The sequence below is a fragment of the Hylobates moloch genome, unplaced genomic scaffold, assembly GCF_009828535.3.
Source record: "Hylobates moloch isolate HMO894 unplaced genomic scaffold, HMol_V3 SCAFFOLD_4, whole genome shotgun sequence".
NCBI classification, from domain to species: Eukaryota; Metazoa; Chordata; class Mammalia; order Primates; family Hylobatidae; genus Hylobates; species Hylobates moloch.
The window spans coordinates 138,826,140-138,851,841 of record NW_026652279.1 but is presented as its reverse complement, the minus strand read 5'-3'; the positions used below and the strand labels follow the sequence as shown (position 1 = coordinate 138,851,841).

The window sequence follows — 25,702 nt, the reverse complement described above, 5'->3', positions numbered from 1 at the left end:
ATGGGAAAGCCAGTGAGGTCACCCCATTTTAAAAAGCAAGTCAGTCTCTGAAAATAAGATTTCAACGAAAATGCAACGCAAAAGGGCACACGACTGCAAAATTCAAACAGAAAGAACGAACCTCTCTATAAAGAGAGATCCATCACTGCGCGGCTTCCGATGCCACCCGAGGAGGAAGAGCACGCAAATCCTGTCCAGCGTTCGTTTAAAACGAAAGAACAGTAACAGTCGCAGACAGAGGCCAACCCCTACCATCCCCCGTCATCCCTCCGAAAACACGGGGGAAAAGAGCAGCACTGAGCAAAAAGACAAGATGACATGGATTTTGCACTTAATGCTAACGAGGAGCTTGGGACCCAACAATCAGCAAATAGCAGAACCCCTGGCAGATGGGGGGGGGGGGCGGTTCATCCGCAGTCGGAGCGATTAGAAGACACGTTTCTGCCTTCGTGAGAAGCCTCATCGTGGGACGTGTCACCGCCTGGCTCAACACCTGCTGGGTCGGCCCCTCCGGGAGCCGCGGGGAGTCACGCCGGCTGCCGGGAGGGGACCCCCGTCCGCCCCCCGCCCCCGCTCCCCGGTGCCCACAGCCCCCGAGGCCAGGGTCTCGGGGAGGGAGCGGAGCCAGGCAGTACCAGGTGTAGTCGTCCTCGTCCCGCCAGGCGGCTACGCTCTCCAGATCCAGCAGTTCCACCTCATCCAGCAGCGTGGGGGGCGGCGAGGGCGGCGCTGCAGCTGCCCCCGGCGGCGTCCCTGCGCCCCCCGGCTCCGGCCCGCCACCGCCCGCGCCGAAGAAGCCTGCTGCCGGCTTGAAGTAGACGAAGGGCGCCTCCGGTGGCTGCGCCAGGCTGCAAAGCAGGGAGGGCGCGGGGCTAGGCAGGCAGAAGGTGCCCGGGAACGCGGGGCTGGAGCCACCGCCGCTGCCACTACCGCTGCCTCCACTGCCCCCCGCGCCCAGCGCCAGCCCGAGCCCCAGGCCCCCTGAGGCCGCGGCGGTGGCCGTGGCGGCCGGGGGGCTCCGAGGACCCAACGGGCTGCAGGCCCCAGCGGGGGGCGGCGCGGCGGGCGGCGGCGGCGGCAGCAGCAGCAGGTGCGGGGCGGCGGCCGCGCTGGCCGCTCGACTCCGCAGCTGCTCGTTCTGCTTCTCCAGCTTGCGCACCAGCTCCTGCAGCTTCTTCACCTCCAGCTCCGCGTTCACCACCGGCCCGGAGCCCGCTCCAGAGCTGACCCCCGCCGAGGCGCATTTCACCTGCTCCGCCATCATCGTGGGCCCCGAGGGCGCCGCGGCCGCCGGGGAGTGCGCGCCGCCGCGCCGGCTCCTCGGGCCACGCGGAGGCTACGGCTCCTTCCCTGTCGCCCCGGCCTGGGGGGCCGACCACGCGCTGGCTGAGGCCGAGCTGGCGGTTCGCATCAGCACCGGGCCCTCGCCTCCGGCCGCGGCAGCCACCACCGAGCAGATCTGCACATGCTCAGTGCGTCCCTCCAGTCCCCTGGGCGTCGCAGCGGCTCCGGGTTTTAGCCGCGGCCCCGGGGCGGGGCGGGGCGAGAGCGCCGAGGGGGCGGGTCGGGGGCGGGGGCGGAGAACCGCGGGGAAGCCCACCCAGGGGGCGGGGCCGGCAGCCCGGGTGGGGGCCGGGGAGCCGCACCCACCCTCGCTACCTAATCCCAGGTGCCTGATTGGACCTGGCCTGAACTTTCCCGCCATAGGCACCTCCTCCTGCCGCTGCCGGGACAGCGAACTGCGCGGGTCTCTAAGCCAGTTGCGGGAGCCAGGGGCTTCCCCAAGAAGCAGCTGCAGGTGCTAGCCCTCGAGTAGTGCACCTCCGGCCCGGTGGTTTGCTCCCTTCCCAGCTCTCTGTTAGGCTCCATGACAGCACTTAATAGCCACTGGCTAACGAATCCTATAGAAAACTTAAAGGCTGGGGATCGTTATTCTAAAAACTGAAAAGTGGAGATAGGGGGAACAGAAAGGCTTTGGGACGATGCCACTCATGTACTCATTGGTAATAGAGAAACAAAATGGTGGGAGACAGGAGACCGAGAAGAAAGAGAAGAAAGCCCTCTCTCTAAGAGGTAGAGTGGCCAGCTGCTAAGGAGACAAGTGTTTATTTATTTATTCTAAAATAGTCAAATTTGAACTGTTACCACCATTGTTTGCCACAATAAAAGAAGAACTGCTTTTTTTTTTTCATACTATGTATATTCAAGCATTCCCCAAACAAAAGATCTTTGAGCACCTACTCTGTGCCAGGAACCATTCTAAGAGCTCCTGATGCGGGCAATGAGTACAATAGGCAAAAATGGTTATGGGGAGAAATATGAGTAAAATTGTTTAGTGCTCCTTCTATTAAATAATGTATAAGTTATTAAAGTCAGGCTTGCTGGGGGGAAAGCAGAACACAGAAAACCTCAGAATTCTACCCAATACACTTTAATCTCACCTGCAAACCTGCTATTTCTTACCACTTGGAAAACATGATCAAATCTGCTCTTTTTAAAGAGGCTTTTAAGCAGAAGAATTTAATCGAGTGGTGTTCAATGAATACTGACTTAGCATTTCGAGTGTTTAACACAGAGGAAAACCTGAGATTATATTATGAGAAAAATCCACACTACTGGTTCTCATCCTCAGATGATGTACTATCTAGTGAAAGTCCTTGCTAGGGACTTTACATACCAATCTTTGTGACAATGTACCTCATTTCTCTGGAACTGCTAACACATTGTATCTATTGGTTTTAGATATGGTTTTGTGTCTTCCTGCTCAGAAACACTTGTATCTTCTCAGTTGTTAATCTACATCTCTAGCTTCTGTGTGCAAGGTGGATGTTCTGCATTTAACATGCTTGGTGAGAGCTTCCATTAATTAGATAAATGCGTGTGATGACTCCCTTAATCTTCCCTGTGTCCCAGCTTGCTAGCCCACCACCTAACCACCTGTATCACCCATCACCTTTCCAAGTTTCGGTCTATCTTTACGATTTTTTTTGGTTATTACCAAAACCTGGAGAAGTGGAGTAATACTACTGAAAGTCCTAAGTAAAGAATCTATTGAAGGATTTTTCCCGCATGCTCAGTGGCAGATGCGGGTAGCAGTATCTCCCTGCAACACAAAGAAAGGGAGACGACAGACACAATGAGAACAAAGAGCTGCTGGGTCCCACACTAGAGAAAGAAATTGGGAATAGGCACATAATAGTGAAGACAACAAGAATTAAGATGTAAAGAAAAGCAGTCATTTTACTGCACAATTTATATACACTCTAAAGAAGGAGAGAAACAGCCCTCTCCTCCATCATTTACCCAATATGGTCTATATACAGCCAACAAGCAGTAGCCAAGCTTTTGAACCCTGTTTTCTAAGTAATAATTATCATAAAAATCTTTGTTCTTTAAAAAGAAAGCATGCATTAAAATTTAGACATAGAAAAGAGATGAAACATTGTTTTACAATTCTAGTCTGCATTATTCTTCCGAAAAGACAAATTTGCCCTTTTCCTACCTGTTTTAAAAGTGTGAAATTATTAACGTCCAAAGAAAATTTAAATCATGTTTTTGCTTTCTCTTAATGCCCCTCTTTTTTTCCCTTCTGTGAACTGCACATGTACACGCACCAGAGACCCTCAAAATGCACACTGATTTCAAGTTGGTGTCCCCAGGATGCCAGTCTCTTTAACGTATAATTAAAGAGGTTGATGGTGTCAAGGCTTTAATTAAGCAGTCTTGATTTTTTTATTTTGATGCAAATTAGCTTTGTGTTTTGAAAGAAATTGCATGCTGTAGTTGTGTTTTGGTTTTAAATAAAACATGTAGGTGATTTCAGAGGTTTACAAAGAGGATATGAAAAATGAAAGTGCATGTCTCATTTAAAAGTTTATGCTTTAAGCATACATTTGATAAACCATAAGGTAATGTGAAACATCCACATATCACACATTCAAAACTGGATAAAGAAATGCATATTTCTCTCTATTCATTACACTTCAGAACTGTCATCACTCTAGTGAATTTTAAGAGAGCACATGAACTTATTTTAATTTGTTTTTCACATGTATTTCTAATAGTGTCTATGAACATTAAATAGATCCAGCAACAGAATCGCAAAAGCACCCATAGGTTCTTGAGTATACAAAAATAATTCTCAAAGGAAATCTAGAAACAGCCTGTTATTATCCCAGTTTTACAGATGAGCTTACAAGATTATGTTACTTGCCCAAGTTCACTCATGAAAATGATGGTTCTTAGTAGTTGCTAGTGGGCCAGAGTAAAATTTCTCCTAGAATAAGATTCATATGTTTAAATTTTGCGATCAGCGCAGCTGACATACCCTAATATGAGCACTACATTAATTCAAGTTTATAGATCCAATTACTGCAAGAAAAGAAAATAACCTAATGTGTTAAACTAAGATCAAAGATCCCCAACTGTGTTTTCAAGTTGATTTGAACCACAATGTTTGAGTGATTCTTATGCCTTTTCATGGAGATTCCTGTTTATACATACAGAATAGACTCGAACACTGCAGGTCCCATTGCCCATGTGCAGTGCCTAGCACAGTGTCTAGCACATGGCAAAGAAATACTCAAAAATTTTTAAAGGATAAATGAATCAATAAATAAATCCCCAAGTTCTAGCTGGAATTTAGACAAACACATAATTAGCTATTTCCATAAACCTCATTTATCATATGGTAACAACATGGGAAGATTAGAGGTTTTTTGCAGATCCCATAATAATCAATTATTTTACATCTGACCCAGTTAATAGCCAGGAAAATACTTGCTGCACCTAATATGTTGTATTTTAATGTAGGGAGATTATGGAAAGAGAAAACAGAAATACAAGAAGTCAGAACTTATTAAAAAAAAATCCCTGCGTGAGTTACTCCATTCTAACCCTACCCAACTCTACTACTCATGTTCATGCCCAAAACCCACATAATTATGCCCTATAAGGTCACATGTGGTGGTAGTTATAATAACAATAATAGTAATAATAATCATTCTGTTGATTTGTCAAGCTATACCTGTAAGAGCCCTTTAGAATAAACACTCTTTACCTGTCTATTATTTTCAAGTTCTAGATGAGTTTTAAGAAGTGAGTAAGAAACCAGTGTCTCCACCATCAAGACCTTATCTAGTTGGAGAAAGAAGCATATAAACAACTAACTATAACACAAAAATTAGTGTTATGTATCATGATGAAAATATAAATAAACAGCATAGGGAGTGATCAAGAAGGGGCAATTTTGGCTAAAAATTTTGGGAAGGCTTCAAGTAGAAAGTAAACATTATTTCAACCAGGCATGGAGGCATGTGTCTGTAGTCCCAGCTACTCAGGAGGCTGAAAAAGGAGGATTGCTAGAGCCCAGGAATTCAAGGCCAGCTTGGGGAACATAGTGACATTTCATCTCTAAAAGAAAGAGACAGAGAGGAAGAAAGGCAGGCAGGCAGGCGATGGAGGAAGAGAAGGCAAGAAGAAAGAAAGAGAAAGAAAAGGAAGGAAGGAAGGAGAAAGGGAGGGAGAGAGGGAGAGGGAGGGAAGGAGGGAGGAAGGAAGGAAGGAAGGAAGGAAGGAAGGAAGGAAGGAAGGAAGGAAGGAAGGAAGGAATCCATTATCTCATTTGGATCTCCTTATTTAAGAGAATTCATTATCTCATTTGGTTCTCCTCATCAAGCTGTTAGGTAAGGCATCAGGGCAAGTATTGTGATACTCATTTATCAGTCCTCATGGGATGAAAACTAGGAAATAGTACCCAGCTCTAATTCTTAATCAATATCCTTTCCTCTGTGGTCGATTTGTTTTGTTTTTATGAATAGCTCACATATGTATTACTGCCATCAGAAAGAAACTTTCTACAATTTATCTTAGAAGCTATCTGATGCTTACCAAATGCCAAGAATTGCTCTAAACCCTTTACATTTATTAAGTTATTGTCAAACAACTCCTTGAGATAATTATTCTTATTTTATAAATGAGAAAACTGAGGCACAGAGAGGTCAATTTGCCCACAGTTACCCAGCCATAAGTGGCAGAGCCAGGATTTGAAGCTAAGCAGTCTGATTTCAGAGACCAAGCTCCTAAACTGTAGTATCTCTTTTTAGGTCTTAAGCAGCACCAAGCAGAGTACTCTGCCCTGGTCTTTGTGGCTTTTAAGTAAAAACTATTGATTAATGCAAAATCAGTCAATGGAATGCCTTGAACAAAGTCTGATTCATTAACAGGCAAATATTACTGGAACTTTAAAGGTCACCAAGCACAGATTAGAAAACAGTAAGCTTCCAAGATCAACAAAGTTCCCAGTGCTGGTACAACATTTTTGACAGTACAATGGCTATTCATTCAGTGTGCATTTCTGTGCAGATGACTAAAACAGCATAAATTATCACTGTCCTATTTTGCATTTCTAGCCATTTGGATTCTTCCAATGTCAATACCACTCTTAAGAATACTCAAAAGAAACAATGTCACGACCTGTATCAAACCCAAACAGATCCAATATTGGTTTTGGAAATGTTTTAAAGTTCAAAAATGTAAAGTAAAAAAAATAAATAAACCCATCAGAGACTTTTTTTCAAAACCTGAAACTTTTTTACCCAAAGCAATAGACCTTTTTGAACAAGATTTGCTCTTCTTAAAAATAAGTGCCCAAGATTAAACTTTGAAAAATAATATCTTATATAAAAGCACCTTTATTTTTCAAAATTTAACTTTACAGAGAAGAATGAATTCAGTATAATTTGAATCTAGCTGGAAAAACGTGGTAATTTATCCTACTATCACGTTGGCTATCTACTTTAAAGCTTTTAAAAATATTGGGATTTAGAATTATTTATTTTCTCATTTTCCTCAAATGTTTCTCTTATAAAAGTCAATGTGATCTATTTTTTTTTCTTTAATTGAAAATGGTTAGTTTTCTTTGATAATTTACAGAGCTTTTATAAAACTCCTCTGAAAAAAAAAATTGCCATCACACCTAAGTGTTACAAACAAAAGCTAGAAATCATTTGAAAGTCTGTGTGACATGGCAGGGCAACGAGCCCTCCTGATAGTGGATCTTTTCGTTCTCATAACAGAATCTGACACAGGTGCAAGGACATGACTCTTGGAATCTAGGTAAATTGCAATGGAAGGCAGCCCACAGAAAATAGTGCACCATTCTCTTCGCCAAATCCTCACATTCTGGAAGTTATAAGTCAGTTTCAGAAAAATTGCTGCAAGTTTATTCAAAACAAACCTTCAATTAGTGCATCTTCATAGTCACGCGCAAATAATTAATTTTCAGAAAAGAGTAACAATGATATTATAGAGGGGTGATGTGTGTTTCAACTACCATGTCTCATCCTGGATCCTTTACAAAAACAATGATTATAATCCTGTCGGAAAAGGATTCAGTCATTGTGATTACAGACACGTTATTGTCTTTTTTAATCATCAAGAATATTTTTTGTTTATTTTCAGAAAAAAATATGTATGTCAATTGTCATAGAATACTTTATGAAAGCTGTGGTTGTCTTCAAATCAAAATGCAAAATGTTCAAAGATGAAAGGTTCTGGTAACTAAGGGATGGTCAAATTGGTAGGATAAGGGAGAATTAAGACACAGGACAGTTTTCCAGTTTTATAATCAGCTGAAAGCCTCTGTTTTCAGACTCTGGGCTTTACTTGATGGCATTTATAAGCAATTTGTATGAGTACATGGAACACTGTGTCTGAAAGCTCTCAGATATTACTAGAAGACTGGAGACAGAAAAAATAACAAGCAATAAAATAATCAGTAAATAGTTAAATTACTAGCTTAAAAAATCAATTTATACTTGCATTTTTTCTTATATCTATCTTACCTCTGGGTCTGTTTCCTTATAAAAATTATTTTTACATGTTTGTTTGGTGATTAGGCCAACAAACGGCAAATGCATATTGAAAGAAGAAAATCTAAAGTAATTCAGCTTTTAGAAGACAGAAATCCAGAGAATTACTGTGGAAGCCTAACTTGAAAATGAGGTGGTGACATCAGTTCCTTTGATGCTGCTACACTGCACATGTGGACAAGCAGAAGGATGATACAGACTCAGGGTTCATCTTCGGTCCGGTGCATAGGCTAAGAGAGGCTCCATCGCCATGCTTCTGACATTGCCAAGGGAAAAAAATGATCTGGCCAACTGAATTGTAACTCATAAACCTCCTGCCTAAAAGTGGCAAAAGTTCCCTCCACTCACATTTCATTTACCAAAACAAGTGACATGGTTACAACTAACCTCAGGGGAACAGAGATATGCTATGGTACCATATGGCCAGCAGAACTGGAAATATTTCATGTATAGCACTGCCTACTACAATAGTTCTTTTACGCAAGTATGTCTTGTTACGGAATAAACTGAAGGCTAAGATTTAGCAAAAATATTTGGGGTGATTCTCATCAATTTTGTAATTTTTTTATGTGGTTATTTGGCTATAAGTTCTTTGTTATTGTGTCTTTGGCTCAGTGTAATATGTGTGTACATATTTTAAAAATCAATCTTGTCCGGGCATGGTGGCTCACGCCTGTAATCCCAGCAGTTTGGGAGGCCGAGGCAGGAGGATCACGAGGTCAGGAGATCGAGACTATCCTGGCTAACATAGTGAAACCCCGTCTCTACTAAAAATACAAAAAAAGTTAGCCAGGCATGGTGGAGGGTGCCTGTACTCCCAGGGGAGGCTGAGGCAGGAGAATGGCGTGAACCCAGGAGGCGGAGCTTACAGAGAGCCGAGATCGCGCCACTGCACTCCACCCTGGGCGACAGAGCGAGACTCTGTCTCCAAAAAAAAAAATAAAATAAAATCAATCTTTTACTATTGTTTCCTAATTAATTGCATTGTAATTAGAGATTATGGTCTGTATAAATTTGATTCCTTGAAATTGATGGGACTTCCTTTGTGGCTTAGTACATTATGAATATATAGAAATGTTCCATTTGTACTGGAGCAGCAGTATGTCTATATTCTATTTGTTAGGTGCAGGGTACCTACACACATATAATAATTCATATAAATATAAATATATTTATCTAAATGTATAATATTTATATAGATACATAACTTATGTACATTTGTTTGAAATCAAATTGCCTACTTACGTTATTCAAATCTTCTGTAGTCCTACTCATTATCTATCAATTACTGAAAGAAAAGTATTTAAATGTGCTATTATGGTAATGTATATGTAAAAATATTTTTGTTTTACATATTTTATGCATACATGTTCATGATTTAGATATTCTTTGAAGCATCCCAATTGTTATTATGTAATGTTTCTTGTTTAATTACTTTTACCTTAAAATATATTCCATCTAACATTAATAGTATTAATGTTGCTACTTCAACTTTCTTTTAGGTAGTAATTTTAATCTTCGGATCTTTCTAAGTTGCTTTGTTTTAGAAGTGATTTGCATAAGGTGCATATAATTGGATTTTATCATTCAATCTTATGTCTCTGTTATTTATTAGGTATTTACGTTTATTATAATAATTGCTATTTCTGAACTTATTTTTATCAGAATATTTTGTTTTCTCTTCACTACACTTCATCCCCCTTTCTAACTTTCCTTGGATTTTTAAATTTATATATTTCATTTTTTCCCTCTGCTCATCCAAATGCTATGAATTTTATTTCTGTTACTTGCAGTTACTCTTCATTTTTTAAGAATCATATTCAAGAATAAATTTTTCTAACAAATTTTCAATTTATTTCCTTGTATGAATAGAACAGGGATTTTGGAATTTATTGATACTTTTTCTGTATATTTATTATTGCCTAGATTTTTACTTTCACCTCTTTTGAGGTGACACTCATACACACACAAATAGTTATTTTAACAGTAAATAAATTACTAGTTTAAAAATCAATGTATACATGCATTTTTTCTTTTATCTCTTTCTTACTTCTGGGTGTGTCTCCTTTTCCTTATTATAAAAATTATTTTTATGTTTATTTGTTTGTTTTTAGTAAATCTCTGTGGGAAAATATATATGTATTCTATCTTCATCCTTGAATGTGCTTTAGCTAGAAATAAAATTCTGGGTAGACAGATATTTCCCTAAGAATTTTAAAGACATAATTTTATTTCTTCTGGCATCTACTGGTAATAATTAGTTTAATTGTAAGTTTCTATTCTCCCTGGTAGATTTTAAGAACATGTCTGTGTTTTGCTATTTCCTCATTATGTGTCTAGTTATGCATTTACTTTTATTTATCTGGAATACATTTTCTTTTTTATGTGTGTAAATTTAATGAGCACAAGTGCAGTTTTGTTACATGCATATATTTGTTTAGTAGTGATGTCTTGGCTTTTAGTGTATCCATCACACCAATAATGTACATTGTACCCATTAAGCAACTTTTCATCATCCTACCCCTTTTGGCCTCCTACTTTTCTGAGTCTCTACTTTGTATCATTCCACACTCTATGTCCATGTGTACACATTATTTAGCTCCCACTTATAAGTGAGAACATGCAGTATCTGACTTTCTGTTTCTGAGTTGCTTCACTTAAGATAATGGCTTCCAGTTCCATCCATGTTGCAACAGAAGATATGATTTCATTCTTTTTTATGACTAAATACTATTTCATTGTATATATGTATACCACATTTTAATCCAATCATCTGTTGATGATGGACACTCAGGTTGATTCCATATATTTACTAGTGTGAATAGTACTGCAATAAACATGTGAGTGTTAGTATTTTTTTCATATAATGATTTCTTTCCTTTGGGTAGATACCTAGTAGGATTGCTGGACTGAATGGTAGTTCTATTTTTAATTCTTTAAGAAATCTCCATAATGTTTTCTGTACAGATTTTACTAATTTACATTTCCACCAACTTTGTATAAGCATTCTTTTTTCTCTGCATCCTTGCTGACATCTTTTATTTTTGACTTTTTAATGATAACCATTCTGACTGATGTAAGATAGTATCTCATTGCGATTTTAATTAGCATTTTTTTATGATTAGTGATGTTAAGCATTTTTTTCATATGCTTATTGGTCATTTCTATGTCTTCTTTTGAAAATTGTCTATTCTAATCCTCTGTCCACTTTTTAATGGGGTTATTTTTATTGTTGTTGTTGAGTTTTTTGGGTTCCTTGTAAATTCTGGATAACAGGCCCCTGTTGGATGCATACTTTGCAAATATTTCCTCCCATTCTACAGGTTGTCTGTTCACTTGAATATTTATTTTGCTGTGCAGAAGCTTTTAGTTTAATTAACTCCAGTTTGCCTATTTTCTCTTTAGTTACTTGTACTTCTTAGGTCTTAGTCATAAATTATTTGCTGAGACCAATGTCCAGAAGACTCTTTCCTTGGTTTTCTTCTAGTATTTTTATAGTTTCAGGTCTTACATTGGAACCTTTGATCCATCTTGAGTTTATTTTTGTATATGGTGAGAGATAGGGATCCAGTTTCATTCTTCTGCATATAGAAATCCAATTTTCCCAGGACTATTTATCAAAAAGGGTATCTTTTCCCCATGTGTATTCTTGTCAACTTTGTCAAAGATTAGTTTGCTCTAGATATGTGCATTTATTTCTAGGTTCTTGATTCTGTTCCATTGATCTATATGTTTGTTTTTATACCTGTACCATGCCGTTTTGATTACTGTAACAATGTAGTATAATTTAAGTCAGGTATGTGATGCCTCCAGCTTCGTTCTTTTTGCTCAGGATTGTTTTGATTTTATTCAAGCTCTTTTTTGGTTCTATATGAATGTTAGGATATCTTTTCCTAATTCTGTGAAAAATGATGCTATTTTAACAGGGATTGCATTGAATCTGCAGATTGCTCTCTGCAGTATGGATATTTTAACAATATTAATTCTTCCAATCTATGAGCATGGGATGTTTCTCCATTTGCTTGTGTCATCCACAGTTTCTTTCATCAGTAGATTTCCTTGTAGAGATCATTTGCCTCCTTGGTTAAATATATTCCTTGTTTGTTTTTGTTATTTTTGTAGTTATTGAAAATGGAATTGCCCATTTGGTTTCTCAGCATGATCATTATTGGTGTACAGAAAGGCTACTCATTATTGGTGTGTAGAAATGTGTATAGAGTTTTCTACATTTACTTTTTATCCTGAAACTTTACTGAATTCATTTATCAAATCTAAGAGTTTTTTGGTAAAATCTTAAGGTTTCTTAGATATAAGATATCATCAGCAAAAAGAGATAACTTCACTTCCTCTTTTCTTATTTGAATGCCTTTTATTTTTTTCTCTTGCCTGATTGCTCTGGCTCAGACTTCTAGTACTATGTTAAATAGGAGTGGTAAAAGTGGGCATACTTGTCTTTTTATAGTTTTTTTTTTTTTTTTTTGAGATGGAGTGTTGCTTTTTCACCCAGGCTGGAGTGCAGTGGCACTATCTGGGTTCACTGCAAGCTCCGCCTCCCGGGTTCAGGCCACTCTCCTGTCTCAGCCTCCCAAGTAGCTGAGACTACAGGCACCTGCCACCGCTCCCAGCTAAGTTTTTTTGTATTTTTAGTAGAGACAGGGTTTCACCGTGTTAGCCAGGATGGTCTTGATCTCCTGACCTTGTGATCCGCCCGCCTCGGCCTCCCAAAGTGCCGGGATTACAGGCGTGAGCCACCGCGCCCAGCCTTGTTATAGTTCTTAGGGGGAATGCTTTCAACTTTTCCCTGTTGATTATGATGTTAGCTGTGGGTTTGTCATATATGGCCTTTATTATTTTGAGGAATGTTCCTTCTATGCCTAGTTTGTTGAGGGTTTTTAGTCATGAAATTTGGTGTCAAAATGATACCAAATTTTATCAAATGCTTTTTCTGCATCTGTTGAGGTGATCATATGCTTTTTGTCCTTAATTCTGTTTATGGAATGAATCACATTTATTGATTCATGTATGCCGAACCATTCCTGCATCCCTGGAATAAGCCCTGCCTGACCATGGTGTATTGTCTTTTGATGTGCAGTTGGATTCAGTTTGCTGGTATTTTGTTGAGGATTTTTGCATCTGTGTTCATTGGGGATATTGGTCTATAGTTTTCTTTTTCTGTTGTATCCTTGCCTGGCTTTGGTGTCAGGATGATACTGGCTTCATAGAATGAGTTAGGGAAAATTTGCTTGTAATGTATTTTTTGGGGAAAATTGCAGGAGGATTGGTACCATTTCTTCTTTATATGCTTAATAGAATTTGGTTGTGAATCTTTCTGGTTCTGGGCTTCTTTTTTCTTGGGAGTTTTTTTTATTACTAATTCAATCTCACTATTCATTATTGGTCTGTATAGAATTTGTATTTCTTCCTGGTTCAATCTTGGGAGGTTGTATGTTTCCAGGAATTTATCCATTTTCTCTAGATTTTCTGGGTTATGAGCATATAGTTGTGCATAATAGTCACTGATAATATTTTGTATTTCTGGGGTATTCGTTGTAATGTCTCTTTTTTCATTTCTGGTTATGTTAATCTGGATCTTCTCTCTTCCTGGTTAGTCTAGTTAGTGGTATATCAATTTTGTTTATCTTTTCAAAGAACCAACTTCTGTTTTGTTGTTTTTTTTTTATCCTTTGTATTTTTTGTCTCAATTTCATTTAGTTCTGCTCTGTTCTTTGTTATTTCTCTTCTTCGGCTAGCTTTGGGTTTGGTGTGTTTTTGGTTTTCTAATTCCTTGAAGTTCAACATTAGGTTATTAATTTGTAATCTTTCTATGTTTTATGTAGACATTTGACACTATAAACTTGTATCTTAGTACTGCTTTTGCTGTATCCTAGAGGTATTGATATGTTGTGTGTCTCCATTTTCATTCATTTCAAAAAAATTTTTAAATTTCTGCCTTAATTTCATCATTGACCCAAAGTTCCTTAAGGAGTATGTTGTTTAATTTTCATGTATTCGTATAGTTTCCAGAGTTCCTCTTGGTATTGATTTCTAGTTTTATTCTGCTGTCATTTGGGAAGATACTTGCTATGATTTTAATTTTTTTTCAATTTATGGAGACTTTTGTGGCTTAATATATGGTCTGTCTTTGAGAATGTTCCATGTGCCAATGATAAGAATGTATATTCTATAATTGTTGGGGAAAACGTTCTGTATATATATATTAGGTCAATTTGATCAAAAGGCTAATTTAAGTATAGTGTTTCTTTGTTGATTTTCTGTCTCAATGATCTGTCTAGTGCTGTCAGTGAGGTATTGGAGTCCCCCACTATTATTGTACCTTATTCTTTAGGTCTAGTAATATTTGTTTTATGAATCTGGGTGCTATGGTGTTTGAAGCATACATATTTAGGATTATTTTGTTCTCTTATTGAATATATCCTTCATAATTTTATAATGACTTTCTTTTTGTTTGTTTGTTTGTTTTTTACTGTTTTGGATTGAAAGTCTGTTTTATCTGTAGAAGTATAGCTACTCCTGCTCAGTTTTGGTTTCCATATGTGTTGAATATATTTTTCCACCCCTCTACTTCCAATATATCTATATTTTTACCAATAAGATGAGTTTCTTCTAAGTAGTATATAGTTAGATCATGTTTTTAAATTCATTCTGCCAATATATATCTTTTAAGTGAAGCACTTAATCCATTTGCATTCAACGTTAATATTGATAGATAAGGTTTTACTCCTGTCATATTGTTCATTGTTATCTAGTTGTCTGGTAAATTCTTTTTTTTTTCTCTGTTTGGTTAGTGGTTTGGTGGAGTTCTGTCATGGTGCCATTTGATTCCTCTATCTTCCTCCTGTGCTTTGTAATTGTTGTATAAGACCTGATAGTTTTTACTTTTGTGTATTTTTATAATGGCAAATATCACCTTTTTGTTTCAATATATTGGACTCCTTTAGCATTTGCTGTAGGTCCACTCTAGTGGTTATGAATTCTCTCACTGTTTGCTTATCTGGGAGTGACCTTATTTCTCCTTCATTTATGAAGCTTGTTTTAGCTGGATATAAAATTCATGACTGATAGTTTTGGTTTTTGTTTCTTTTTTCTTTTAGCACTTTGAAAATAGCATACCATTCTCTTCTGGTTTGGAAGGTTTCTAATGAGAAATCTGCTGTTAGTTTGATGGGTTTCCTTTGTAGGTAACTAGACACTTTTGCAATTTTAGGATTTTTTTCTTCACATTGACTTAGACAGTCTGATGCCTATACATCCTGGCAAAGTCTATTTTTCAATGTGTTTTGCTTGTGATCTTTGGGCATCTTATACCTGGATGTTTAAATTTCATGCTAGACTAGGGAAATTTTCATCAATTGTTTCCTTAAGTAGTTTTTCTAAACCTTTTGCTTTTTTAAAATCCCTCAGGAGTACCAAATAATTGTAAGTTTGGTCACTTTATGTAGTCCCATACTTCTTGAAGGTTTTTTTTATCCTTTTAAATATCGTTTTATTTATTTTTCTTTGACTGGATTAATTCAAAAGACCTGTCTTCAAGTTCTGTGTCTCTTTCTCCTGCCTGGTCTAGTCTATTGTCGAAGCTTTTAGAAGTATTTTGTAATTACTTCAATGAATTTTTCATTTCCAGGAGTTTTGTTTGTTTTTTTAAGATATCTATCCCTTGGTAGATTTCTTGTTCATATTTTGAATTGATTTACTGATTTCTTTGTAATGGTTTTCAGATTTCTCTTGCAACTCACTGAGCTTCTTTAAATTCATTATTTTGAATTCTTTATCTGGCATTTTTTAGGATTTCTTTTTGGTTAGGATTTATTGCTGGAGAATTACTGTGTTCTTTTGGGGATGTCATGATACCTTCTTAATGCGATTATTTATTTTCGTCTGAACAGTTGCTTCTTATTTTTGAAATTACTTTCTTTGGGGTGGGACCTTTTTTTCCTTGAGGATGTGATTATGATATATGTTGAGTAGAGCCATTTGGCATTGCTTCTGGGTGTATTCATTGGTGAAGATTCTGTATTATTTCCTTGATTATAAATAGCCATATCAATGTGGTGGTTTATCAAATGTTGGTTGTAGTAGTGGAGTACTGGACAGGTGAGCAGCCTCATCGACTCTTGAGTAGCCAGGGTGGAATGGGCAATGGTGATAGCAGAGGTCACAAGAAGCTTATCTCCTTCTCAAGTGCTGTGCATTTGTGTCAGCACATGCTGTGATGGGCTGTGCAGGTCAACCTCCAAACCAGTAGGTAGTGGGTATTTGCAGGTAAGAGCAGCTGAAGTGGTAGCAATATGGTTTATGCTTGATTTTTGTTAACCAGGAGAAGTACTTGGGTGTCCCAGGCAATGGACTGGGCATGGGACACTCAGTGGTCTGGGTCCGGTGCTCAGCCACGGTGGGGAGTTTGATACTGGATGGAGCTGATCTTGACAAGCCTGCACTCAGGTCCCCCAGTGGTGGTTGCAAGCACTAACCCTGCTCGGGGGATCCGGGGGCAGTCACTATGCTGCTGGAGAAATGCCTGGGCAAGGAGCAGAGCAACCACTGCTGCACCAAGGTCCCAGGCACAGGAACAGAGAGTGACGCTGCCACCAAGGCCAGATGAACAGGAGTGAGACAGGTCTCTCCTTCACTCTCTAGACCCAATCGGGCTCACTCTCCTTTCCCTACCAATGGAGCCAGTTGGGACATTTAGTCACATGCAGTCTGCCTTCAGTCCTCAAGGCCATCCAAAGCTATAATACTCATCATCTGAGCCAAAACCATGCCTCTCAGGCAAATCTCCCCGTGCTCTGGTCCCATGAAGTGGGGGTGCCCAATTCCAGTGCCCGTGGCTGGGGCCCACACTTCACTCATCTCTCAGTTCTGGCTGTGGGGCCCCACCTCTGCTTGAAACCCAGTACTCCAAGATTCAGACTGAGACTCATGCCAACAGCTGCCACTGCTGCTAAATTCCAGCATCCCGAATGGCTTGCTGTGAGCTAGCATCAAGAATGGCACTGTCCTGTCAGCACCCAGGCCTGGGAAGATGCTTTGGAGGCATCCCAGGGCCATTTCTTCTCACAGTTTCCTGGCTGCTTCCCATGTTAGACCTAGAGCTTAGGAGAGTCAAGGTCCTCTCCCATGGCCAGGGTTGCACAGTTCTCCAGTGGAGAGATGGATCATAGAGAAACACTCACTCATTCTTTCCTGTACTGGGAATTCACTCACAGTTTTTAGCCAGACTCCACCATGCAGGCTGCCTGCCCACTTTCTCTTTCCCAGTATCTGAAATTGTCTTTCGCTTTTCTGTTGAATTCCCGTGTTTCTTCCTGAGTGAAATTTCACAGTATGAATCTCTACACACTATTTTGCTTCTTCCAAGTGAGTGAGACATGCTAGAAAAGCCTCTAATCTACCATCTTGGAAAAACAAAAACAAAACTCTGGAGTGTATTTTCTGACTGCTGATGTCTTTCATCAACTCTGAAAATTCTCAGTTTTTATCTCACTTCTTGTTGCTTCTGCCTTTTTCTCCATTCTTTTCTGCGGTGGTGGGGAGGTGGGTGGAGTTTCATGGTTGTGTCTGTGTTTATTCACTCATTCATTTATTTATATCTATCTCTTTATCGATATATCTTTATATCTCAATTAATCTTCCAATTTTTTTCTTCTTATTCTCTCTGCTAAATTCTTGGTGAATTCATTGGTATTGCTCCTCAATCTATTTGTATTACTTTGATAATTCCAGTTTAGAGTTTTTCCAGTCTACTGAGTTGTAAAAATTACTTTTGTATGATTTCCCCTGTTTCCTTGAATTATGCTATCACTTTATGTATCTCTTTGTTAACTGTAAACATACATGTTCTAAAGTATTTTTAAAATGGCACTTTTATTTCTATTTTATCTAAAATTATTATATTTCCCAAGGTTTTATTTTACTTTCTTAGTGTTAATTTTATTTGTATATTTTAGAATGTTGCTTTTTAGGTCCACCTTAACTTGGTGATATTTTTCTCTTATCTCTCTTCCTCCTCTCTGTTTAGAGTTTTTGTGGTTGCCTCAGCCCAGCCCCTAGGACTCATAGTCCAAAACCAGATCTTTTTCTAATGGCTCGGTGGTCTTATCCACCATGATACTGGGATAGTTTGGAGCTAGATGACATGTTGGCTAGGCTTGGTCTTGAAGGTTGAGTCTGCCCTGCTGTTTTTCCTAGTACTCCTATTCTTCTAAGCTATACCTCTGGCCAGCAACTGGCAACATCTTTTTTTCTGCCTGTCTTCCTGGGGTAGGAGAAAAAGAAAGGAGGGAAGAAAGAGACTTGCCTCTCCACCCTACTTCTTCCTGGACCTGGAGACTGATATCTTTACTGCTTCTGCTGCTTCCGATACTGAGAATGGCAGTCCTGGGGCTTCAGTCCAACATTTCCCTTAAGTTCTTCATTCATAAAGAGTATTATCCTTTCTTAAAATTGTGTTTTATGCTTTGCTCCCATGGTTATACGTTTGGACATGGGGTCTGTGCGTGATTCAAAGTGTAAACTTTGAATGTCATTTTGACAGGAAGTCTACACTATTTTATTATCTATTTTTAAACAAGCTAAACATTGCATCCTAACCCCATGCCACAGTAGAGGTCGGACTATGTGTTTTCTCCCGTGTTACAGCTTCAGTTCAACATTAGCCTCTAGTGCACACCATACACTACCTAATCAGCATGCCTCATCCTCACTCAAAGAATAAGAGGAAGCTACAATGGCTTTAAACTTCTCCCTCTTATACAAAAACAAAAAGATAAATTACATAAGACATTTTTCACATAAAAGAAAGATTACATTTTTCACATAAAAGAAAGATTACATTTTTTCACATTCATTCAGATACAGTAGTTCGATGTCCTGAATCAATTTGGAAGAGTGAAATGGGCAGTGGTTGCAGCTTGCCTCTCTGCTACTGCCTCCTAGAAGTCGTAGCCCCATGACTATTGTTTCCACATACTGGTCATCAGCTAGGAAAAGCCTATAAAAATGAAGCATTGGCTTACCCTCCTCCCCACAAAAAAAAATCCCACTGTTTAATAGGAATTGTAATGGATTTTGAAATCTAAGATCAATGATACTTTAAAAATAAACAGCTTAGAATAATGCTTGTGATGTTGTTGTTCTCCCTTTTTTTTGGCAAAGAATGGAATTGAGAAGATGAGGGAGGTTTACATTTGGACTTGTTTTAAATTTTAAGAAGCTGTTCTTTTAAATTTACCATCTGTTACTTCAATACTTCAAAATGTCTATGGTAACTGTTCAGGGATACCAGACAGAACCATGGTGTAATTGGGTATGGCTTGACCCCTACTGTGCCTTTCTCATGGAGGAAGACCAACTCATTGTGAGTCTCATCACATTACAAGAGAGTTTCCCTGCAAATATGTTAGCCTTCTGGTTAATGCACAGCAGAGATAAGAATTAGCTATAGACATTTTTGTAAGCCATTTGAATTACAAGGTACTAATTCTGAGGATAAAATTCTACCATCCTTCTGAGGTGAACCTCCATGCAAACTACAGTATTTCAACATTTTATGGCAGATCTTAAATAACACCAAGTAAATATGTTTAAGCCAAACAATTAGTCTTTGATTAAGAAAGAATGATCCAGTTTGCAGATTCCATTGTTTTTTTGAGCTACTTTTGAGTTGAAGAAATTACCAGAAATACGTTGGGTTTTTTTAAACTTTTATTTTAAGTTTAGAGGTACATGTGCAGGATGTACCGGTTTGTTGCATAGGCAAATGTGTGTCATGGGAGTTTGTTGTACAGATTATTTCATCACCCAAGTATTAGGTATCCATTAGTTATTCTTCCTGATCCCTCCTCCCACCTCCCTCCTCCCACCCTCCACCCTTAGACCCCAGTGTGTGTTGTTCCTCTCCATATGTCCATGTGTTCTCATCATTTAGCTTCCACTTATAAGGGAGAACATGCTGTGTTTGGTTTTGTGTTCCTGCATTAGTTTGCTAAGGTTAATGACCCCCAGCTCCATCCATGTCCCTGCAAAGGACATGATCTCATTCTTTTTTTATGGCTGCATAGTATTCCATAATGTATATGTACCACATTTTCTTTATCCAGTCTATCATCGATGGATATTTAGGTTGATTCCATGTCTTCACTATTGTGAATGGGACTGCAGTGAACATACATGTGCATGTGTCTTTTTAAAATTTTTCACTTTTTTTTCCATAGGTTATTGGGGTACAAGTGGCATTTGGTTACATGAGTAAGTTCTTTAGTGGTGATTTGTGAGATTTTGGTACATCCAACACCTGAGCAGTATACACTGTACCCTGTTTGTAGTCTTTTATTCCTCACTGCCCCCCCTTCCTTCCCCCAAGTCTCCAAAGTCAATTGTACATTCTTATGCCTTTGCATTCTCCTAGCTTAGTTCCCACATATCAGTGAGAACATATGATGTTTGGTTTTCCATTCCTGAGTTACTTCACTTAGAATAATAGTCTCCAATCTCATCCAGGTGGCTGCAAATGCCGTTAATTCATTTCTTTTTATGGCTGAGTAGCATTCCATCATATATACATATAATCAGCAGTTTCTTTATCCACTCATTGATTGATGGGCATTTGGGTCGGTTCCACGATTTTACAATTGTGCACTGTGCTGCTATAAACGTATGTGCAAGTATCTTTTTCATATAATGACTTCCTTTCCTCTGGGTAGATACCCAGTAGGATACCCTGCTGGATCAAATGGTAGTTCTACTTTTAGTTCTTTAAAGAATCTCCACACTGTTTTCTATAATGGCTGTACTAGTTTACATTCCCACCAGCAGTGTAGAAGTGTTCCCTGGTCACTGCATCCATGCAGACATCTACTGTTTTTTTATTTTTTGATTATGGCCATTCTTGGAGGAGTAATATGGTATCACATTGTGGTTTTGATTTGCATTTCTCTGATCATTACTGATGTTCAGCATTTTTTCATATGTTTGTTGGCCATTTTTATATCTTCTTTTGAGAATTGCCTATTCATGTTCTTAGCCCACTTTTTGATGGGATTGTTTGTTTTTTTCTTACTTATTTGTTTGAGTTCATTGTAGATTTTGGATATCAGTCCTTTGTCAGCTGTATAGATTGAGAAGATTTTCTCCCACTCTGTTGGTTGAATGTTTATGCTGCTGACTACTCTTTTTGCCGTGCAAAGGTTATTTAGTTTAACTAAGTCCCACCCATTTATCTTTGTTTTTATTGCATTTGCTTTTGGGTTCTTGGTCATGAAATCCTTGACTAAGCCAATGTCTAGAAGGGTTCTTCCTATGTTACCTTCTGGAATTTTTATAGTTTCAGGTTTTAGGTTTAAGTCCTTAATCCATCTTGAGTTGATTTTTGAATAAGGTGAGAGATGAGGATTCAGTTTCATTCTCCTACATGTGGTTAGCCAATTATCCCGGCAACATTTGTTGAAAAGGGTGTTCTTTCCCCACTTTATGTTTTTGTTTGCTTTGTCAAAGATCAGTTCGCTGTAAGTATTTGGGTTTATTTCTGGGTTCTCTATTCTGTTCCATTGATCTATGTGTCCATTTTTATACCAGTACCAGTAATGTGAGGTAGTGTGATGCCTCCAGATTTGTTCTTTTTGCTTAACCTTGCTTTGGCTAAGCAGGCTCTTTTTTGGTTCTGTATGAATTTTAGAATTGTTTTTTCTAATTATTTGAAGAATAATAGTGGTATTTTGATGGGGATTGTGTTGAACTTGTAGATTGCTTTTGGAAGTATGGTCATTTTCACAATATTGATTCTACCCATCCATGAGCATGGGATGTGTATCCATTCATTTGTGTCATCGATGATTTCTTTCAGCAGTGTTTTATAGTTTTCTTGTGGAGGTCTTTTGCCTTCTTGGTTAGGTATATTCCTAAGTATTTTATTTTATTTTATTTTATTTTATTTTATTTTATTTTATTTTATTTTATTTTATTTGCAGCTGTTGTAAAAGGGGTTGAGTTCTTGATTTGATTCTCCTCTTGGCCGCTGTTGGTATATAGAAGAGCTACTAATTTGTGTACGTTAATCTTGTGTCTGGAAACTTTGCTGAATTCTTTTATCAGTTCTAGGAGCTTTCTGGAGGAGTCTTTAGGGTTTTTGAGTTAAACGATCATATCATTAGCAAACAGGGACAGTTTGACTTTCTCTTTACTGATTTGGATGCCCTTTATTTCTTTCTCTTGTCTCATTGCTCTGGCTAGGACTTCCAGGGCCTTGCTGAAGAGGAGTGGTGAGAGTGGGGATCCTTGCTTTGTTCCAGTTTTCAGAGGAAATGCTTTCAACTTTTCCCCATTCAGTATTATGTTGGCTGTGGGTTTGTCATAGATGGCTTTTATTATATTGAGGTATGTCCCTTGTATGCTGATTTTGCTGAAAGTGTTATAAAGGGATGTTTGATTTTGTCGAATGCTTTTTCCACATCTATTCAGACGATCATGTAATTTTTGTTTTTAATTCTGTTCATGTGGTGTATCATATTTATTGACTTGTGTATTCTAAACCATCCCTGCATCCTTGGTATAAAACCCACTTGATCATGGTGGATTATCTTTTTGATATGTTGTTGGATTCAGTTAACTAGCATTTTGTTAAGGATTTTAGCATCTATGTTCATCAGGGATATTGGTCTGTAGTTTTCTTTTTTGGTTATATCCTTTCCTGATTTTGGTATTAGGGTGATGCTGGCTTCATAGAATTAATTAGGGAGGGTGCCCTCTTTCTCTATCTTGTGGAATAGTGTCAAAAGGACTAGTACCAATTCTTTGAATGTCTGGTAGAATTCTGCTGTGAATCCAACTGATCCTAGACTTATTTTGTTGGTAATTTTTAAATTACCCTTTCAATCTTGCTGCTTGTTATTGGTCTGTTTGGGGTATTAATTCTTCCTGATTTAAGCTAGGAGGGTTGTATTTTTCCAGGAATTTATCTATCTCTTCTAGGTTTTCTAGTTTCTGTGCGTGGAGGTGTTCATAGTAGCCTTGAATGATCTTTTATATTTCAGTGGTGTCAGCTGTAGTATCTCCTGTTTTGTTTCTTAATGAGGTTAATTGGATTTTCTCTTTTATTTTCTTGGTTAATCTTGCCAATGGTCTATCAATTTTATTTATCTTTTCAAAGAATCAGCTTTTTGTTTCATTTTTTTGTTTGTTTCAATTTCATTTAGTTCTGCTCTGATCTTGGTTATTTCCTTTCTTCTGCTGGATTTGGGTTTGGTTTATTCTTGTTTCTCTAGTTGCTTGAGGTGTGACCTTAGAATGTCAGTTTGTGCTCTTTCGGTCTTTTTGATATAGGTGTTTAGGGCTATGAACTTTCCTCTTAGCACCGCCTTTGCTGTATCCCAGAGGTTTTGATAGATTGTGCCATTATTATCATTCAGTTCAAAGAATTTTTTAATTTCCATCTTGCTTTCATTTTTGTCCCAACGCTTATTCAGGAGCAGGTTATTTAATTTGCATATATTTGCATGGTTTTGAAGGTTCCTTTTGGAGTTGATTTCCAGTTTTATTCCACTGTGGTCTGACAGAGTGCTTAATAAAATTTCAATTTTCTTAAATTTATTGAGGCTTGTTTTATGGCCTATCATATGGTCTATCTCGGAGAAAGTTCCATGTGCTGTTGAATAGAATGCGTATTCTGTGGTTGTTGGATGAAATATTCTGTATATATTTCTTAAGTCCATTTGCTCCAAGGTATAGTTTAAATCCATTGTTTCTTTGTTGACTGTCTTGATGAACTGTCTAGTGCTGTCGGTGGAGTATTGAAAACCCCCACTCTTACTGTGTTGCTGTCTATCTCATTTCTTAGGGCTATTAGTAATTGTTTTATAAACTTGGAGCTCCAGTGTTAGGTGCATATATGTTTAGGATATATTTTCCTGCTGGACAAGGCCTTTTACTATTATAAATGTCTTTCTTTGTCTCTTTTAACTGCTGTTGTTTTAAAGTTTGTTTTTTCTGATATAAGAACAGATACTCCTGCTTGCTTTTGGTGTCCGTTTGCATGAAATGCCTTTTTCCACCCCTTTATTTTAAGTTTATGTGAGTCCTTATGTGTTAGGTGAGTCTCCTGAAGGCAGCAGATAGTTTGTTGGTGAGTTTTTATCCATTCTGCTGTTCTGTATCTTTTAAGTGGAGCATTTAGGCCATTTACATTCAACGTTAGTATTGAGATGTGAGGTACCATTGCATTCATCATGCTTTTTGCTGCCTGTGTACTTTGGTTTTTTTCATTTTTGCTTTTTAACTTTTATTTGTGTTTCATAGGTCCTGTGTGATTTATACTTTAAGGAGGTTCCATTTTGATGTGTTTCCAGGATTTATTTCAAGATTTAGAGCTCCTTTTAGCAGTTCTGGTAGTAGTGGCTTAGTAGTGGCAGATTCTCTCAGCATTTGTTTGTCTGAAAAAAACTGTAACTTTCCTTCATATATGATGCTTAGTTTCTCTAGATACAAAATTCTTGGCTAATAATTGTTGTATTTGAGGAGGCTGAAGATAGGGCCTCAATCCCTTCTAGCTTGCAGGGTTTCTGCTGAGAAATCTGCTGTTAAGCTGGTAGGTTTTCTTTTATAGGTTAGCTGGTGCTTTAATCTCACATCTCTTAAGATTCTTTCCTTCTTCTTAACGTTAGGTAACCTGATGATAATGTGCCTAGACCACGATCTTTTGGTGATGAATTTCCCAGATGTTCTTTGTACTTCTTGTATTTGGATGTCTGGGTCTCTAGCAAGGCCAGGAAATTTTTCCTCAGTTATTCCTTCAAATATGTTTTCCAAGCTTTTAGGATTCTCTTCTTCCTCAGGAACACCGATTATTCTTACATTTGGTTGTTTAACATGATCCCAGACTTCTTGTAAGCTTTGTTCATATTTTCTTATTCTTCTTCCTTTGTCTTTGTTGGATTGGGTTAATTTGAAGACCTTATCTTCGAGCTCTGAATTCTCTTCTACTTGTTCAATTCTATTGCTGAGACGTTCCAGCGCATTTCACATTTCTGTAAGTGTGTCCAATGTTTCCTGAGGTTTTTATTGTTTTTTCTTTATGCTATCTTATTTCCTTGAATATTTCTCCCTTCACTTCTTGCATATTTTTCTTTTGGATTTCCTTGAATTAGGCTTCACCTTTCTTTGGTGTCTCCCTGATTAGCTTAATTACTAACCTTCTGAATTCTTTTTCAGGTAATTCAGGGATTTCTTCTTGGTTTGGGGGTGTTAAACAGCCTTGTTTTGTCATATTACCAGACTTGGTTTTCTGGTTCCTTCTCATTTGGGTAGGCTGTGTCCGAGGGAAAGTCTAGGGCTGAAGGCTGTTCAGATTCTTTTGTCCTGCAGGGTGTTCCCTTGATGTAGTACTCTTCCCCTTTTCCTGTGGATGTGGCTTCCTGTGAGCCAAGCTGCAGTGATTGTTGTCTCTCTTCTGGGTCTAGCCATTCAGCAAGTCTACCTGGCTCTGGGCTGGTACTGGGGGGGTTGTCTGCACAGAGTCCTGTGATGTGAACTGTCTATGGGTCTCTCAGCCATGGATACCAACACCTGTTCCGGTGGAGATGGCAGGGGTGAAATGGACTCTGTGAGGGTTCTTAGCTTTGGTGGTTTAATGTTCTATTTTTGTGCTGGTTGGTCTCCTGTGGGGAGGTGGCACTTTCCAGAGAACATCAGCTGTGGCAGTATGGAGAGGAGCCGGCCATGGGTGGGGCCCCAGAACTCTCCAGATTGTATGCCTTTTGTCTTCAGCTATCAGGGTGGATAGAGCGGGACCATTAGGTGGGGGCAGAGCTAGGCGTGTCTGA

The 25,702-nt window shown here is 38.7% G+C and overlaps 1 protein-coding gene across 7 annotated transcripts in view; it reads right to left on the bottom strand.

The window, feature by feature from the left end:
* SLAIN1 (SLAIN motif family member 1) overlaps positions 1-1,491 on the bottom strand; it is a 114,655-nt gene extending 113,164 nt beyond the window's left edge. For 2 of the 7 annotated variants that reach the window (XM_032151061.2, XM_032151057.2), the window contains exon 1: positions 636-1,491. In XM_032151061.2, the coding sequence (XP_032006952.2) occupies positions 636-1,264 (629 nt within the window). In that variant the 5' untranslated portion in view covers positions 1,265-1,491. Of the gene's footprint in view, positions 1-121; positions 371-635 lie in introns of those variants that run through there. The other 5 variants (XM_058438002.1, XM_058438001.1, XM_058438003.1 and 2 more) reach the window with 4 other exon arrangements.
* Between the last annotated feature and the right edge of the window lie 24,211 nt (positions 1,492-25,702).